The sequence below is a fragment of the Perna viridis genome, chromosome 14 (genome assembly GCF_037379345.1).
Source record: "Perna viridis isolate PV_CMFRI_1.1 ecotype Kerala chromosome 14, ASM3737934v1, whole genome shotgun sequence".
Taxonomy (NCBI): domain Eukaryota; kingdom Metazoa; phylum Mollusca; class Bivalvia; order Mytilida; family Mytilidae; genus Perna; species Perna viridis.
Genome location: NC_142458.1, coordinates 1,602,099 through 1,620,706, shown reverse-complemented (window position 1 = coordinate 1,620,706; position 18,608 = coordinate 1,602,099). Strand labels below are relative to the sequence as shown.

Sequence of the window (18,608 nt, the reverse complement as noted above, 5' to 3'; positions counted from 1 at the left end):
TTGAAAGAATATGGGTATCAATGGCCTTTTTCACCAAATACAGAAAGTGAAATCCATGTAAAGATTGAGTGCGGCCTTTTACAGTAACAATTTCACTGCATGAGGGTCCCCAAGGAAACAAAACGATAAATATCTTTCAAATATTTTAGGATTATACATAAGAAATAAACACTGTTTCTAGAATTGATCGACGTGCAATATTCGACCATTAACTTATAAAACCGTTGGACTTTATTTCACTTGCAAATAAGTATTCCGATTTTACGCATAATTTATGGGGAAAACTATTTAATTCTATAAAGGTTCTGTAAGTCTAGTTCTAGTTTCATTTTCCTTACAAGAATTTCTAATTGAAATCCGACAACCGGTCTGCATTTTGTTGTTTACTTCCGGGATCTCGGAACGCTGTAATACAATGCAAAATCTTCTATTTTACGATTTTCTAAACACTGTTATCATCTGGAATATTTGTCAGATATTTGTCATATTTATTGGTATTTTACACGAAAATATGTTTTGCTTTTATATAATGAATCCAACGCTCTGAAAATGACAAAATGCATTTGAATGGTAGACAAGGACCCATTCTCGTGAAACCACGGAGTGACATGACGAAACTTACAAACCCTATTAGAATATTAACATGTCTTTTGTTTATCTAATTCATAACTATTAGAGCTAAATATCTTTGTATTTTTGTTCTTTATCATGTACAACGTCAGCTTTTAAAGTTTAACAGAATGGATCGAATGAATCGTTTGTCAGACTGTTAAACCTAGGATACAAAGTTTCCAATTAAGAAAAATATTGCAATTAGGACAAAATATGAATTGATGTTTTATTAACAGCAAAAACTGTGACAACCAAACCCTGAATAGTCCGAAAACTATTTCATCCAAACACTTTTTTAAAGTTCCTTATATCAATTTGAATGGATTCTAAACCTTGGTAAACCGAAAACCTGTCTTTACCAATTATAAAGTCCAAATGGGTTTCGGTTTAGACAGGTTTCAGTGTATTCTGGGATAATATTTATTTGACGATTTTCATTCCAAACGTCGCATTATTCATTTAATTTTTTGATACGTCCATATCTTTTTTATTAATCGTGTCAATAAAAAAGCGAACATTTGGAATTCGAATTATCACAAAATTTAATAGATAACCCATTGGTTTTGTTCTATTAAATAACTATTCATAATGAAGACCAAATAGCTAGTATTTAGCTCTTAAACGTACGTATACATAACATTAATGTGAATCCTAAAAAAAGAAATTATTCTTGGGCTTGAAATAAAGTAAAAAAATACCAGTAATCCTTAAGCAAAAGGCTGTTTTTTTATATTTGCAATTACTCAGATAATAATCATTCGTTTCATGAAAAAGAATGTTATGTTTAGGTTCCGCTTTTTCGATCGCTGTTCTTTGCAAATGGAAATTCTTGATTGAAAGTGTCATCAAGGAAACCAAAAATCGAGAGGAAATGACAAGAATATATTCCTGTGATAAAGACAAGAAAAATATACAACAAGGTCGCATAATAACCAAAATAATACATATAAAGAAACACAAGTAAATAAACAACCGGACTGAATACACGAAACAGAATAACAAATTCTTTTAGATTAAAAGTAAAAAAGTACTAAAGGAAAGTAAGATTTTAGCGGAAAGAACACGGTCCAAGAACAAAGACCAGACAGGGAAAACAGACACACACAACAAAGAACATAAAATAACCAAAATAATACGTGCAAAGACACAAAAGTAATAAAGCAATTCGTGCTAAATTCTAGGAGCATAGACCAGGTGCACCGGTAAGGTAACCGTCCCGCCAAATCAAGTCCGAAATAGACGAAAGAGAGAAGGAAACTATTACACGTTGAACAAATCAGTTTTCATTGTGCAGATAGACACACCGTAACGATCCACAAGTTCATAATGACGACAATTGAACTTCTGTAGTGATGACAATCTTGTAGCATCATAATCGTGTTACAGAGGCTTAATTATAAAAGGTCTTGCGCGATGCTACATTTTTTGTGCAAAAATAAGTTCATGAAAACAGTTATTTTCTTCTGTTGTAGCCACTGCATTCTGCATGCTATTCTTTATGCATATGAATGCATCAGATGGTACGCTCTCCATTCGAGTTGGACAAAGAGGTACACCTGGGTTTATCGCAAAGACATATAGTGGAGACAAAGGAGAAAATTGGTTAACTGAAAAGATCGATGTAATTTACCAAATCGATACAGTTGTAAGTAAATCAATCACGTGCTTTTTACCAGACAAGGTTTTCAAGGGAAACCGATTTTACTAATCAAGAACAGCTATATTCAGAAACTACTTAGAGCCTTTAGCATCAGAGAATCACGAGGAAAATATCCCAGATATTTTATGTGGTGTATCTACTTACCACACCCACATGATATTTCGACAGAAGATTTATATAGATATGTCATAATACGGGATACAAGTTAAGACTCAAGTGACACCAACTCTCTAATAAACAATTTTTCTTATGGATTAATAGCGGATTGTACCTTGGGTGAGCTTTGTCCATATTTTGTGTTTTCCTCATATGTTACAAAATGTGATTTATATTATTTTTTTTTAATTCATTGGAACAAGATGGATATTCATTACTTATATTCAAATACATGTACATTTTATTGTTATCTTAAGAGTCATTCCCCTTTCATAATGCTGTATATTAACTTTTTTCTCCTGTATCTACGCCGGTTTCATTACAACACTACCCGAGTTATAATTTTTGTGCAAATCTTAGTCAATCTGCAAGAAAATTTCTTGCAGTTTTTATTATACAATCACCCTTTTATTATTATTTATACACAAGGACAAATTGTAAGAACAAGTATAGAGGGTGACAAAAAATTACAAAAGTACCACCCTAAAGTTCTTTTTGTAATCTGTTAAAGTTCAAAGTGTTTAACAATTTAAATGATTCACGGGCGGATCCAGAGATTATAAAATCCGCTTTTGAAAAAAAGAAGGTTAAAGGCTATATTGTTTTGCCAATTTTACATAAATTTTGTGTAAAATAAAACTAAGTTTTCAAAACAAGGGTTTCGACTTCTGGAACCGCCTGGATCCGCAACTAATTATTCCAATATGTAAGCATTAAAACACTGTTGAACAATTTATTTCAGGTTGCTTTTGAATACGTCAGATCCGGGTGGAAAGGGGATATTGCTCTGGACCGAATAATGCTCCAAAGAGGTCCATGTAAGTTAGATAAATTAAAGATAGTCAACAATCGTTTATCTTATCATCTTATATATCTCTGAATTCATAATTATCTAGGCTGTAATTGTAAGGCTTTCAAGTTTGATCGAAACTGCTATCAATATGATAAAATATTAACAACGCCGATTATATAACATATTCAGACTCTAAATCCTACAGTGAACTTCAACTAAAATAAGGAAACAAAACTAAATGAAACAAAACATAGAATTTACGTAGACAAATAGTACCATGAACAACTCCTACAGAACACATGACCTAGCGGCTTACTTATTTGAAACATTCTGTAGACGTAATGCTATATCACAACTCTTACAGTACATAAGACCACATTGTTTACTCATTTGAAACATTCTGTTCGAATTACGTATAAATAATGCTATATCACAAACTCAAAACGTGTTGGTTTGATATTTTTCATACAAAAATATACCAATATTGGGCTTATAACTAAAAAGAACGGATATGTTTAACAAAACAGATGCACCAGCATAAAATCTTAATCCTTTCAGTGGTCGGCATTAGGTCTACTACAGGTATATACATATATCTTCAATCATTGCTGTGGACTCCGTATATGTTTTATCCGCAGCATATATTTTGAACAGGTTCTATGCCATGTGGAAGTTTCCCTTGTCAAAATGGCGGCACTTGTGAAAATGTTGTGGCGGCATCTAGCAACTATTACCACTGTACATGTACTTCCGGCTTCAGTGGAAAGGATTGTAATATTATAGGTTAGTTCATGGTCGATTCGATGTTTCAATTTCACATAAGGCACCAATTTATATAAAGCCTAGTTGGTCGAGTAGTCAAGAGTGTCGGACATTGTGCTGGTGTGTTCAGATTTCAAAGCACAGATGGGGTTCGAATACCACTGAGGGAGCGACTTTATTTGCATCGCAAATTTGAAGCCCTGCATCGATACTAGAGTTGTGGTGTAGCTTAGACTTGATCATATATACATATTTAACGAACAGTACTTGTGCGTATGTCTGAGTTTTTTTTAAATAGATTTAATCATCGTTGATACATGTATTAAAATAAGGATATATATCAAAGATTATACATTTTTATATAATATCATTTAAAACAAGTCGGACATGTACAGTAGTGCTGTTTATGTAATAAAAATATAATAACATACGAAACCTCAAGCATTTATATCTCTCCGTATAAACCATGTGCATTTATGATGCTTATTAAACCAAATTTAAAGCATACAAGACATGCCTTAACTGTTTTGAATAAGATTATCATCAACATGATTCGGAACTTAGTTTTAAAAAACCCTACTTTTTTTCTCTTTTTAAATTATTGCAAAATTTGTTCGTGTATGTACATATTTTTTTTATTTACATGTATTTACATTTTTTTATTTAGGTGTATTTACATTTTTTTTATTTAGGTGTATTTACATTTTTTATTTACATGTATTTACATTTTTTTATTTATATGTATTTACATCAATACATAATCTAAGAAATTAATTGACTGGTCACTACCTTACTTCTTCATCAAAACACAAACAATTATTTTTATAGTTCGGAATTATATGATTCTAGTGATTCACATTTATCTTTTTTTTGTCCAGTCTAGTTCTTCATTATTTTCAAAGGTCCCCAAGGTTTTTCACCAACCCAGTTGTCTGGACCCCCCCCTCCCAACAGATTAGATTTTATGTTAGTAAGCATATATATCAAAACGTGCAGTATTACTATTTTCAAAATATGTAAAACACTGAAGCTTCATTCCTAGTATTGCACACGGTAAAACCTTTTGGTGATGGACTTCCCTTCCTTTTTCGATAGGTTTTAGTTTTGAGTGCTGCTTCTTGTATTCATGTTTTATATATCAACATCGTCCTTTGAATTTTATTTCAATGCTGCTGGCTAGAGGTTACTCATTCAATTCTTTCAGATAAACGGTCAGATTTAAGTTTTACATGTGACTTTGAGACTACAGAGGAGGAAGATTGCATATTTCGGAATGTAAAAACAGTTGACAAATTTGATTGGACACGATATACGGTAAGTTTATCTAATAAAAGGTACATCTCTTAAATGGAAACCTTTAAAATTGGTTCGATTCGTGAAGTATAAATTATCGTAGCTTGACAGAGGCTGTAAAAAGTGGGTTGCAGAGGGTTTTTTAAGGAAAAGGTGAGTTTCTGGATATTATTTTATCATCTTTGCCTAAATTTTGCACGAAATGAATGAATTCTTTCATCAAAAAGAGGGTTCTAATCCCAGAATTCGCCTTTTTGTGGATCAGCAACTGGTCGCGTTTGTTGGTGTAATAAGGCGTTAAAAAATCAAATAGAAATTCACCTATCATTTAAATTCACATTGTTGTACCCTTGTGTAAGAGCAAACTGAGGCTAGAGACATAACATGAACAAGTCGTATTGTTAAATAATACCCAAAGGAATGTCACTGTGTATAAATCTAACAGGCAACATATAATGTTCAGAAATCGATGATATTTATCACTTATTAATATAAAGCTGCATAATTTGAAAGAATACTCTATTATAACTTGTAGGTTTAAACTGGTTTAGAGCTGGCATTTCAGTTAACTGCTAGTAGATCTTTTTATGCATTTATGTGACTTATAATCAGTTTCTTTCTTTCCTTTTTAACCAGCGATCAGACCTTTTTCCGAAGCAGTCGGTATAGTTTCGCATTTTACCCTTTAACCTTATAGACACTCTTCTATGGAAACGCAAGTCACCTGATCGCAATTCTTGTTTCCCGATTGTCCAAATATTGATAACTTAGTGGCGTTCGATAAAACTATATCGAAAATTGAAATTGCGTGGCATGTGTTATTTTCATTAATGACATGAATAGAAAATTTTAAGCAAAAAGACCAAAATTTTACTGCGTCGGCTATATTTTTTAAAGAAACTACTTGTTAAACCGATTTTCATATGATTTTAATTGTGTTATATTATTTTCCACAGTGGCTAGATTTCAAAAGGGGGGTTGTGATCACGCCAATCTCGCCGTTATATTGCGCCTGCTCCAAGTCAGGAATTTCTCGCCTCTGTATGTCTCGTTCCGTATTCACTTTCAGATTTCTTTATGCTGCTGGAGTATATAAGGGCAATTTTTTCGCTGTACGTGTGTATAATGTTGTTTTGGGGCCAGCTGCAGCCTGCCCTGTGGTTTGAGGGTTTCCACGTTGGTCACTGAAGGCTCATGGGTGACCTTCAGCTGACATCTACCTGTTAGGGTTATTGTTGCATTGACATGTTCACATTCACAATATCCTTGTGATGTATTCTCGTGATATCATTTGTGCGGATAATTTTTACTACAGAAGTTTCACGGTCGTTATCATGAACTAGTGGTTCGTTATGGTGTTAATATCTGCACCATGAAAACTGATTCAATTTGTCAAGGTTTTCCTTTTCGCTCCTCAGACTTGACTTTGTATGAGCCCGGATGTTTCTAGTAGAGCAGAGGACGCTTACCCTACCTGTTCACCTGGTCCATGCTCCCAGTTTTTAGTGGAACCGGAGTTGCTCATTAACTTATGTTACTTTGTATGTATTAATTTGTTTATTTTATATTCTTTGTTGTGTCTGTTTTCCATGTCTGGTGTTTATTCTTAGGTTACATTATTTTGAATTGTGCTAGAATCTTGGTTCCCTTGATTACTCTTTATATGTATGCATTGGCACGTTATATACCCTCGTTTAGTGGCAGGTGTAAGTTACTTATTCTTCACCGCCTTTGAATGATTATTTCAGGGATCAACTCCTTCAGGTTATACTGGGCCGAGCTCCGCATACAAAGGGTCGTATTACATGTACATCGAAGCTTCAGCACCAAGACAGTCTACTGATTCAGCGATACTTAATACTGCTGGTTTCAAATTGGCAGGTAAATTCATATTTTTCATTTTTTTCCAAAATAAAAAAAAATAACAATAAAATCCAAATTAATATCTTCGGAATTACTTAGTCTCATATATATCAGATGAAAGGTGAAACGGTTTAAAATCAAATAATATTGTGCCCTATAGTATGGCAAAGCAAATGATTGGCGAACAAACGAAGGAACAAACATGACTTGAAGTTCCGCCAAGACGTCACTTATATAGAGGAAAAGAGGAAATGTCTAGTTATACCCAGGCGACTTCTCGGTCCGTTTATTACAAAGTTTAAATTCAAAGTGGTGGTTTTCTACAATGATTTTACTTACTATCTTGACTAGAACTCAAAACTAAGAATCATTACTCATTCTTTTACAAAAACCTTTACAGTTTTACTGTTTTATTTTCTTTATGGTTGGCGAAAATTTTACAATCAAATTTGAAGCGACAAAAACATATTTATAAACCAAAATAGAAGTTACATTGACGAGCTCTAAAAGTACCTCCTAAAAACTTTCTAAAGAGTATCAGCGAACATTGTTTTTGTTTTCATCCTTTTTATATTTATTGCAGCTTCCAAATATTGTCTCGAGTTTTTCTTCCACATGTACGGTAGTCCAGGAGATCTAATTATTTCTATTAGGGAGAGAGATGGCTATTATTATGAAGAGCTATCCTTGTTTGGTATTTACGACAACGTTTGGTTGGAAACCAGGATTACTTTGCCGACGTATAATGACCCAATTGTAAGTATGGTGTGAAGTTCAAGGAACTTTTGTAATAAGACAGACACACATGAAGCACTAATGTACAACGTTTTCCGTGAACTTTACCGCTTCGGTATTCTTGAGTTGTGTCCTCGAGTGCGAAACAGAAGGTTATGTGTTCAATCTCTTGCCGATTCATACAAAAAAGTGATTTTCTAAATTGACAATCACTGCTTCTTTGCCATGCATGTATAATACGCTTGAAACATAAAGATTGGAATTAAATTTATTGTATGCTGTAAAGGTTTTTTCCTAATTCTTTATTTTAAGTATCGAATTTTTTTTGTTTTTTGTTTTTTTTTTTGTAGATATCTATCAAAGGAGTAAGAGGAAATTCATACAAGGGAGACATTGCTGTTGATGATATTACACTTACCCGGGGAGCGTGTTCTTCAAAATAAAGGTATGTTGTCTAGGGACTGCGAAACCAGTAATAACAAGTGTTCTATTTATACAGGTTGCTCTGTATAAAAGTACCTGTGACTTACTTGATAAGAGAACTGTAAATTCGAAAGCTGCTTCTGTAATTTTTGTAATAAGTTTTCCGATTGGTTCGTTCTCTGTGCGCAAACAAGATTATTTTGTATAACATTGACTGTTATTGTGACACTATTAACGTCAGTTGGAATGCTCTCTGCAAAATAATTGCTCACAAAATAACATTAATAATTATTAATATCTAGACTGTAGTCCATAAGAAATCAAATTTAAGTTTTTTGTTTTTTTTTATTTTATTTTTAACAGGTACTCAAAGTGACATTGTTTTTGTTTAATGAACACCTTTTGAAAACATTCTTTATGGTTATGTTGCTACAAGATTGAAGTCATTACTACAAAAAGTTTTATGGTCCTCATCATGAACTCGTGGATCGTTACACTATAGACACTGTGAAGTCTGAATCTTGACCTATACTTAGATGGTAAAGGAAAACTATTGACCAAACTTTACGACAAACGTGATGACTTTTCATTCAGAATTGTCAACTTTCCTTTCATCTGTGGCAACATCCCTTCAGCACCTGCGTATGGCGTGTTCATATCACAACTCATACGTTATGCCAGAGCTTGTCGAAACTAAGCAGACTTTTTGTATCGCACTAGAACTCTAACAAATAGGCTTCTGGAACAGGGTTATGCTGCTACAAGATTGAAGTCGTCACTACAGAAGTTTTATGGTCGTCATCATGAACTCGTGGATCGTTATGGTGTATCCATCTGCACCATGAAAACTGATTTATTCAACGGGTCATAGTTTTCCTTTCCCAGATTGTCTACCCCGGACTTGACTTTATATGAGCAACTCGGCGGGTGTTTCTAGAAAAGCAGAGGCTTACCCTACCGGTTTACCTGGTCCATGCTCCCAGTTTTTAGTGGAGTCCGAGTTGGTCATTTGTTTTTGTAACTTTGTATGTATGATTTTAGTTACTTTATGTTCTTTGTTGTGTATGTCTGTTTTCCATGTCTGGTCTTTGTCCCTGGATTACATTCTTTTGATTACCGCTATAACCTTGGTTCCCTTGATTACTCTTTGATTACCGCTATAACCTTGGTTCCCTTGATTACTCTTTAATAAGTGCTAACAAAAATGCAATAAAAGTTATGTGTGGTGAGATAGCATAAAACTCTGCTTTTACTTAAGAAGAGTTGGTGTCTAACATTCTAAGATCAAATAAGTAGAATTCTGTAATATATTCCAGGCCGAAGAAAAATTACAAAAACACCTATCTTCCCGATTCATTTTTTAACTTGACTTGATTAGGGATCCGATCAGTGCTTTGCTTAATATATTGAATAACAAAGCATTTAATAACAAAGCATTTAATTTCGAATAGAATTATGTGCATTCTGGAATGTTTTATTTTTGGCTTTTAATTTGTTTTGTTTTGTTTTTATCAAGTTATTTCTGTTTTTCTTCAGAAAAGAGAAGAGGATAATTCAAACGAAAAACGGACTTGCCTTTTTATATTTTTTTATTATCTCTGTTATTTTCCTGTAGTTTACTTTAAATGAAAAAATTGTGTCATACAATATTTTTTTTTATATTTTTAGTGACAAACATGTTTTAATACCGACTTACATTAATAGTCAAACCTCTTGGTGGTTGTGTGTATTATACCAACATAATAAGTATTAGTATGGAGTATCTGTGTTTAAAAATAAAATTTGTTTCCAACACTAAATTGTCCTTCCTATTTCTTGGTCAAAGATGATGTTTGGTGAGCATACTGAAGAAATCAATAAAATTTACATGATTTTATACAGATTATATAGGTATCTTTCTTAAAACAGTTGAACAAATTGTTTAGTCATTTTTATAGATTCGTGAAAGTAAATATTAACTGATTCTTCTCAGTTTCCATGAATAAATAGAGATTTGCTGGTTGAAAATACGATGAAAGCTGACTAAAGCGAACCCTGAATAATCCAAAAACATGTATAAACTAGTCACTTTGTTAAATATCGATTTGAACCTCAGTAAAACGAATATCTGTCAAAACCGGACAAGAGGCAGTTTAGACAGGTTTCACTGTCGTATTTCTATAAAAAGATGTTTTCCTTTCCGCGTTTGTCTACCCCGGACTTGACTTTTTATGAGCAACTCGGAGGTGCTTCTAGAAAAGCAGAGGACGCTTATCCTATCGGTGCACCTGGTACATGCTCCCAGTTTTTAGTGGATTCTGAGGTGATCATTTGCTTTCGTTACTTTGTATGTATAATTTTGGTTATTTTGTGTTCTTTGTTGTGTATGTCGGTTTTCAATGTCTGGTTTTTGTCCCTGTAATACATTTTTTATTACCGCTATAGCCTTGGTTCCCTTGATTTACCTCTCACATGAAATTAACGTGATTTTCACGTGAACAATTCATGAGAATTTTATGAGCAAGTCGGTGGGTGTTTCTAGATAACCAGAGGACGCTTACCCTACGGGTACACCTGGTCCATGCTCCCAGTTTTAGCGGTGTCCGAGTTGCTCATTTACTTTTTTATTTGTTATGTATTATTTTGGTTAATTTATGTTCTTTGATGTGTTTGTCGGTTTTCCAAGTCTGGTCTTTGCCCCCGATTTCTTTTGATTTCTAGAATCTTGGTTCCATTGATAGCTATTTCAATTTAACAATATTTTGTTTGTAAACTTTTACATACAAATATACCAATCATATATTGCAAATTTCAAGATGCAGCACAAAGAAGTAAAACCTCTCAACGGTAGAATCAGAAGTACTCAACACCTATCTAAACAGTAAATCAATAAATCATCGAGAACAAAGTTACGGGGTTTTAGGTATGATTTAGTAATCTGATAAATCTGATAAAAAAGGGAAATAAAATCTTATATAATTCGGGGTCAGACAAATCTAGCTATTGGTTTGGTGAATACCCTAAGGGACCTTTGCCCCAGGGAGGCTTGATTCTTTTTAGACCAAGAGTTATATCATACAACATCGTGTTACTGTCTTTTTTAGATCTTATTTCAATGCTTATACAATCACTTCAACAAATGTCTCAGGTTATATTTTGGCAATATAATTGTTAAATAAGAATAATTTTTAAAATATTATAAACTATACAAACTGCTTCGTCCTACATAGAGCAATGAACTACAATTACGTCTTACCCAACCATTTTTTTAGTCTGAGTAATTTGAAATTCAGATAATGATTTATTTTAATGTTGTCATATGTGAAATTGGAGATTTAATAATGTTGTCAATTGAAAGTGTCATGATTCCACAATTTCCGGCATAGAGGTTTTTTTCACCATTTCAAAGCTTTTTACCTCTGCCACACTTAGTACTAAATCCCAACCCTATATGCAATCTAGTACAGTACACCGGAACAGATTCGCAGATCTTTAATGAGTAGTGCTCATTCCCTGTGATTGTTTTCACATCCTGAATAACAGAGTCTATTCGCTAGTGAAGTGATGCATGGTAAATCAAGAAGCCGTTATAGGTCTGTGGAGGAAATGGGGATTTAACAAAGTTTGACAGGCTTTGGTGAAATTGAATATGATTTCACGAATTATGTCCCTTAATCTAGGTCTACCTCCTTAAATGCACATCTCAAAATATTATTCAGAAGATAATAAATGAGATAGCTTCCAGACACTAACACGCAACAGAAATACTTTCTAGAAATAGTCTTTCTAACAACCAGAAAGGCATTGGTTCATGCATGTCAAAAACCCACCAAATTCAGACCTCTTAATTAGTCTTAGAGTTTCAATCTGTTTTTGCACTTTTGAGATCAAAATTATATAAATTGAACATATAATTGGCACTTTGATAAATTTATCTCTCAGACTTTTTTCATTCAAGTAGGGAGTGAATGAACAGTTAAAAAGACCTTTTTTGCAGAAAGGACTCTAGTTACATGAAAAGCTACATTTTCTTTCCTAACAAGCTTATTGCATTACTGATTTAACCGTTTCTTTTTCGACAGTAAACTGCCACTAAAACCAATACCATTGTTCTTCTTTGTTGACTGGTGTGCTGCAAAAGGTACTGCCTGTTACATCTTGGAGCGATTTCTATTGGAGGTACAAAAGGTACTGTCTGTTACAAAAGGTACTGCCTGTTACAAAAAGTACTGCCTATTCCATCTTGGAGCGATTTCTATTTGAGGTATAAAAGGTACTGCCTGTTACATCTGGGAGCGAATTCTATTAGAAGTATAAAAGGTACCGTCTGTTACATCTTAGAGCGATTTCTATTTGAAGTATCATAAATGTCGTCAATATTTCTCTCTGGTTAAAACTTCCGAGTCTTTAATGTCCTCTGAAAAAGGTTTTCTCTCGTGTCGTTAACATTGTCGTCTGGTTTCTACTCGTGAGTATTTGATGTCCTCAGAATGCGTTTTTCTTTTTGTCGTATGATTTCCACTTTTGGGTTTTTGATGTCCTCTCGGAATGCGTTTTTCTATCTGTCGAGTGGTTTACACTTTAAGGTTTTTGATGTCCTCTGAATGATTTTTTCCCTCTGTCGTCTAGTTTGTACTTCTGAGCTTTGATGTCCTCTGAATGTATTTTAATCTCTATCGTCTGGTTTACACTCGTAGGTTTTTGATGTCCTGTTAACGTGTTTTTCTCTCCATCGCCTAGTTTTAAACTTCTAAGACTTTGATATCCTCTAAATGCGTTTTTTCTCTCTGTCGTCTGCTTAACACTTCTAAGACTTTGATGTCCTCTAAATGCGGTTTTTTTTATTCTCTGTCGTCTGCTTTACACTTTTGGTTCTCTGATGTCATCTGAATGCGTATTTCTCTCTGTAGTCTGGTTCAAACTCCTGTGTCTTTGACGTTATCTGAATGCGTTTCGCTCTCTGTCGTCTGGTTTCCACTCTGGGTTTTTTTAATGTCCATTGAAAACGTTCGTCTCTTTGGCGTCTGTTTACACTCTTGTGTCTTTGATGTCCTCTGAATGCGTTTTTCTCTCTGTCGTTCATTTTTCCACCATATTTTCAATTTGCTGACGGTGACTTTGGGTCGTTCTAGTCTAACGTGGCCCTTATTTAGTTCTTTGGTAAATAAGGCAAGTTTCTCTTCGTTTGGATTACTACAATCTTTGAACCATTCCCTTAGTTTAGGGATTTCGTGTTCCGGGTGAAATGTCTGTCTGGAGTCTTTCGGAACAATTCCTGTTTCGCATGGAAAATCTAAAACAAGAAAATACTTTTAAGAACTAACATTTTGTCAGTACTTTTCTGAGTTCAAAATGATGTATAAAAAGAACAATTATACCATTTATATATAGAGATTAATCCTACGAGGACGAATGACCCCGTCAGCGAAAGCTCTATTGTTATTTAGCCTAGCTGGCCGAGTGGTCTAGGTGAAATTCATTTACAGTTAACATAATGTAATTGTTCATTTCATGTGAAATTCTCATGAAATTGACGAGAAGGCTAGATTTAAAGGAACTCTGATTCAAAATTTATTCAAATAAAAATCATGTGAAATTCATGCCATTACACTCAATAACGAACATGAAATAACCAAAATAACACGTACAACGAAACAAAAGTAAAAGAACAACTCATACTCTACTAAACACTCAGTACATGGACAAGGTGCACCGGTAGAGTAAACGTCCACTGTTTTTTTTTCTAGAAACACCCGAGTTAACGTTGCTCATAAAAATGCTCATAATTGCGCCTGCGTAATGAAATCAAATGTAAAAATGAGAGAAATCGTGGATACTACGGGAAAGTCTAAAATGAGCATGCTTAATAAATACGTCCGGAAGGAAATCAGTTTTTTTTCTTCTCAAAGCAGTACCTTCCTGAAATGTACCTCACACACACTCATCGACTGCCCTTTAGTTATAACAAAATGGTCTATTGACGATAAATTACCTGTTGATTTAGCCATATATTCATAGTACCATTTTCCAAATTCATCACATTTCTCATCACTTATTTTGTTTTTGTACTTCCAGTTAGCAATACTTGATATTGTAGACTACAAAACAAAAACGTTAGAAAGTTAGGAGATCTATCTAACAAAACTATGTACATGTGCCTGTGTGGGAGCAGCTAGAGCCTCCCTGTGGTATGAGGGTTTCCCCGCCGTTCATTGGAGACCAAATGGCGGCCCTTGGGCTTACATTTTTATCCTGGTGAGGTTGTTGTCTCTTTGAAATATACACCATACCTATTCTAGTTATAAAAAATGCTAAGGTAGTTTATTTCATGGTGATCTTAAAACACTGTTGTCTACATCAAAAATAGAAATATTGGACAATTTTAGAAGCTGTTGGAATTAAAATCATTGATTTGCACAAAGAAAGAAGGGAAAACGAAGCAAAGAACTGTAATTGAACAGGTACAAAGAAAACACACTAAAACTTGTATTTCAGTTGGCATATAACAGTGGACAAAAATAAATGAACAATTTTCAAAAAGCAACTTTTTTCAAAACTCGAACTTTCTCTGAAACAATGTAAGGAACATTGAATACTGACACAATTTCATAACAGTTCAACGTCACTGAACAAAGTAAGAACAAAGAACAAGTCAATTACAGTTCATTGACAAAATTAGAGCCTACAGATGTTTGTCAATAGGGTACTCCATAAGTCTCTTCACGTGACACCGTGGTCTCACGAGAATTGGTCCCCATCTACCATGAAAATGCATGGAAATTTGTCATTTACAGAGCGTAGTGTTCAGTATTTAAAAACAAACATTCTTCCGTGTAATACTACCTAAAAATGTGGCATATCTCAATTTCTACATGACTAAAAGAGTAATCAAGGGAACCAAGGTTATAGCGGTAATCAAAAGAATGTAATCCAGGGACAAAGACCAGACACGGAAAACAGACATACACAACAAAGAACATGAAGTAACTAAAATCATACATACAAAGTTACAAAAGTAAATGAGCAACTCGGACTCCACTAAAAACTGGGAGCATGGGCCAGGTGCACCGTGTGTTAAGAAATGCAACAAAAAGATTTTGCAGTGCAATGCAGCTTTTCGAAATCCTGGAAGTAAAAAGCTGAATTAGAATCAGACTCCACATTTCAATCCGTTCTCCGTCAGACATTCCGGTATGGAAAATATAATTAGAAAAAAAAACCTACAAATCGTGTGACGATATACATTTTTGGTAGACAATGTATTGCACATAACTTTAAAGAATATTATCTCGCTACCATTATATTAAAATAAAACATCATGTATTGATATTTTCGCAAACAAGATAATACAATTTAGGAGACAAACCTGTGTTAAAGGGCAAAGATTTGCCAGTGTCGATTGTCCCATGTCTTTTAGTAACGACATGACGGCTCCTCTGACTGTTTGGTCGTTCCATGTGTCAGGAGAGGTTATTCCAGGTAAGCTGCAAAATTCAAAAGAAAGAAATTTGTAGGATAAAATTTCGATTTTTTTTAATTTCTCGCTTTTGTTTTAGAAAACATATTTCAATAAAATGTTTTCTTTTTTTAAGAGTATAATACAATCACAATGCTGTTATACACTTAAAGCAGTCCAAATCAAAACATGAAGTCAAATAATCGGACAACCTGCCTTAACTGAATCCTGAAAAGTTGAAAAACCTGTTTAAACTGAACCCTGAAAAGTTGAAAACCCTGTCTAAACTGAATCCTGAAAAGTTGAAAAACCTGTTTAAACTAAACCCTGAAAAGTCGAAAAACCTGTCTAAACTAAACCCTGAAAAGTCAGAAAACTGTCTAAATCAGACATTTAAAAAAAATCCTTTTGTATTAGTTTAAATATATTTTGAACCTTGGTAAACCGAACTAATTTTAAGTTATAAATGGGTTATGGTTTAGACAGGTTTCACATCAACACTGAAAAGTCTTCATTGACAAACAGTTGGTCAATAGAGAACATAGTTTATTACATTCCATATAATAAAGGTCTCGCCTGGTCGTAATCAGGGGTATTTACAGTGAAGTTTAAAGAAAAGGCTGACGAAAGTGATGGCTGTTTCCAAATAACACTCAAATTCTAGATAAATAATATCTACGTTAGAATCTTGAACTTCATAACGTACGTATATCGACAAAAAATGCATTATGGCTTGCAGGTTATGGAGAGTAATATATAATAGATCGTGGAAACAACATTGAAATACTTCTATGTCTAAGAATCAGGCAAAATGTGTGGCAAATGAAGAAAAAATGCAGAGATTGTATTACTGTATCCAAGTATTGATACCCCATAACCTGCAGAAATAACCATTCACGTGTTGTTAACTTTGCAAGGTATTGATAGGTAAAAATTCCCCACACTTTTCACCCTCATAAACAGTCAAAAATATCTTCGTCACCTATGCGTAAGGATACAATTTAAATAGCTTTTTGTTGTTTTCTAAATGTATTGAATACACCTGAGACAGAAAAGAACACAGAGAGAAAATGATGTGCTACCTATTTCATGATTCTTGAACAAAATGGTACTTGACTACAATTTTGGCGATTTTCTTTATCTAACTTATGAAGTCAATACCACATGGTTGTATATACAGACACTGCTCAAGACTATTTTCAAGACAACAATGCCAATAGCAATGATACCAACACTTTTTGTACTAGTACCAGCCATAGTTAAATAGAATGGCTCAGCAGACAAATGTAACCGGGGAAGTAAGTAAAGTAGCAGGGCTCAGTCTACAAATGTTACTAGGCAAGTACATGTAAGTGTGTAACAGGCTCTCAGCAGGCAAATATAACCGGGCAAGTAGTTAAAGGGGCATGGCTCAGCAGACAAGCGTTATCGGGCAAATGAGTAAAGAGGCGGGCTCAGCAGACAAATGTTACCAGGCAAGTAAATAAAGGAGCAGGGCTCAGACAAAAATGTTACCGGGCAAGTAAGTAAAGGGGCAGTGCTTAGTAGACAAATGTCACCAGGCAAGTAAGTAAAGGGACAATGCTTAGTAGACAAATGTCACCAGGCAAGTAAGTAAAGGGACAGTGCTTAGTAGACAAATGTCACCAGGCAATTAAGTAAAGGGACAGGGCTTAGCAAAATGTAATCCAGGGACAAATACCAGACATGGAAAACAAGCAGACAAATGTTACCAGGCAAAAAAAATAAAGGAGCAGGGCTCAGAAGACAAATTTTACCGGGCAAGTAAGTAAAAGGGTAGGGTGTCAGCGGAATATTGTAAGGGGGCAAGTAAGTAAAGGAGCAGGAATCAGCAGACAAATGTTACCGGGGAAGTATAAGTTAAGTAGCAGGGCTCAGCAGACAAATGTTACCGGGCTAGTAGGTAAATTTGCAGTCCTCAGTAATAAATGTTAGCGGGCAAGTATGTATCTAAAATGGCAGGGTCTCAACAGACAAACGTAATTGGGCAAGTAGGTAAATTGGCAGGGCTCTGCAGATACATATCACCGGGCAAGGAAGTAAACTGACAGGGTCTCAGCAGACAAATATTACCGGGCAAGTAAGTAATATAACAGGGTAGTCTAGCTAGATTTGAATTGAAACTGGAACTGGTCTATTTCAACTAGCTGTAACAGACAAATATTTCCGGGCAAATAAGTAGGGGAGCAGGGTAGTCTAGCTAGATTTGTATTGAAATTGGAACTGTTCTATTTCAACTAGCTGTAACAGACAAATATTACCGGGCATGTAAGTGAAGGAACAGGGTAGCCTAGCTAGCTTTGTTTTGAAATTGGAACCGGTCTATTTCAACTAGCTGTAAAAGACAAATATTAATCCATTGTATTCTATGTACCTGTTCTTAGTCAGAAACCTTTTTTTTTTTTGTTGTTTTTTGTTTTTTTTTATCCCATTTTTCTTGTTTTCATATTTTAGTCATATACTTGCAATTGTATTTTGATATCTCTGAATTGTCTTATATTGATGTTTCGGTATTTTTGCCGATGCAATTTGTATTAGGTTATTTTAGTATGTGTTGAGCACCTACGTCTTCTTTCCTGTGATGATGAAACAGAATGAAATCAATCCAAGTTATTGTCATGCTTACATGAAATTGATGTAAAATGCTGAATACAAACATTCTAATGATTTGTAAGACTTATGTCCCTTACCCTAGGTCTACCTCCTTAATTAATCTTTACTTTATTCTTGAATTTCAGCTTATATGGTTACTAATAGAAACATCATTTTCTCATATATATTTTTGATACAGATAAAAATAATATCTTGGGCAGTCCAGGCATTCCAATAGGAACATCTTCTTGACAACAAAATTA

The 18,608-nt window shown here is 34.2% G+C and overlaps 1 protein-coding gene across 3 annotated transcripts in view; it reads left to right on the top strand.

Moving 5' to 3' along the window:
• The window catches only part of LOC148597697 (uncharacterized), a 69,840-nt gene extending 61,521 nt beyond the window's left edge, over positions 1-8,319 (top strand). For all 3 annotated transcript variants that reach the window (XM_088562613.1, XM_088562611.1, XM_088562610.1), the window contains 7 exons: positions 2,085-2,257; positions 3,171-3,246; positions 3,876-4,004; positions 5,188-5,297; positions 7,025-7,157; positions 7,723-7,895; positions 8,225-8,319. In XM_088562613.1, coding sequence (XP_088418739.1) covers positions 2,085-2,257; positions 3,171-3,246; positions 3,876-4,004; positions 5,188-5,297; positions 7,025-7,157; positions 7,723-7,895; positions 8,225-8,317 — 887 coding nt within the window. In that variant the 3' untranslated portion in view covers positions 8,318-8,319. The remainder of the gene's footprint in view (positions 1-2,084; positions 2,258-3,170; positions 3,247-3,875; positions 4,005-5,187; positions 5,298-7,024; positions 7,158-7,722; positions 7,896-8,224) is intronic.
• Positions 8,320-18,608: the final 10,289 nt, after the last annotated feature.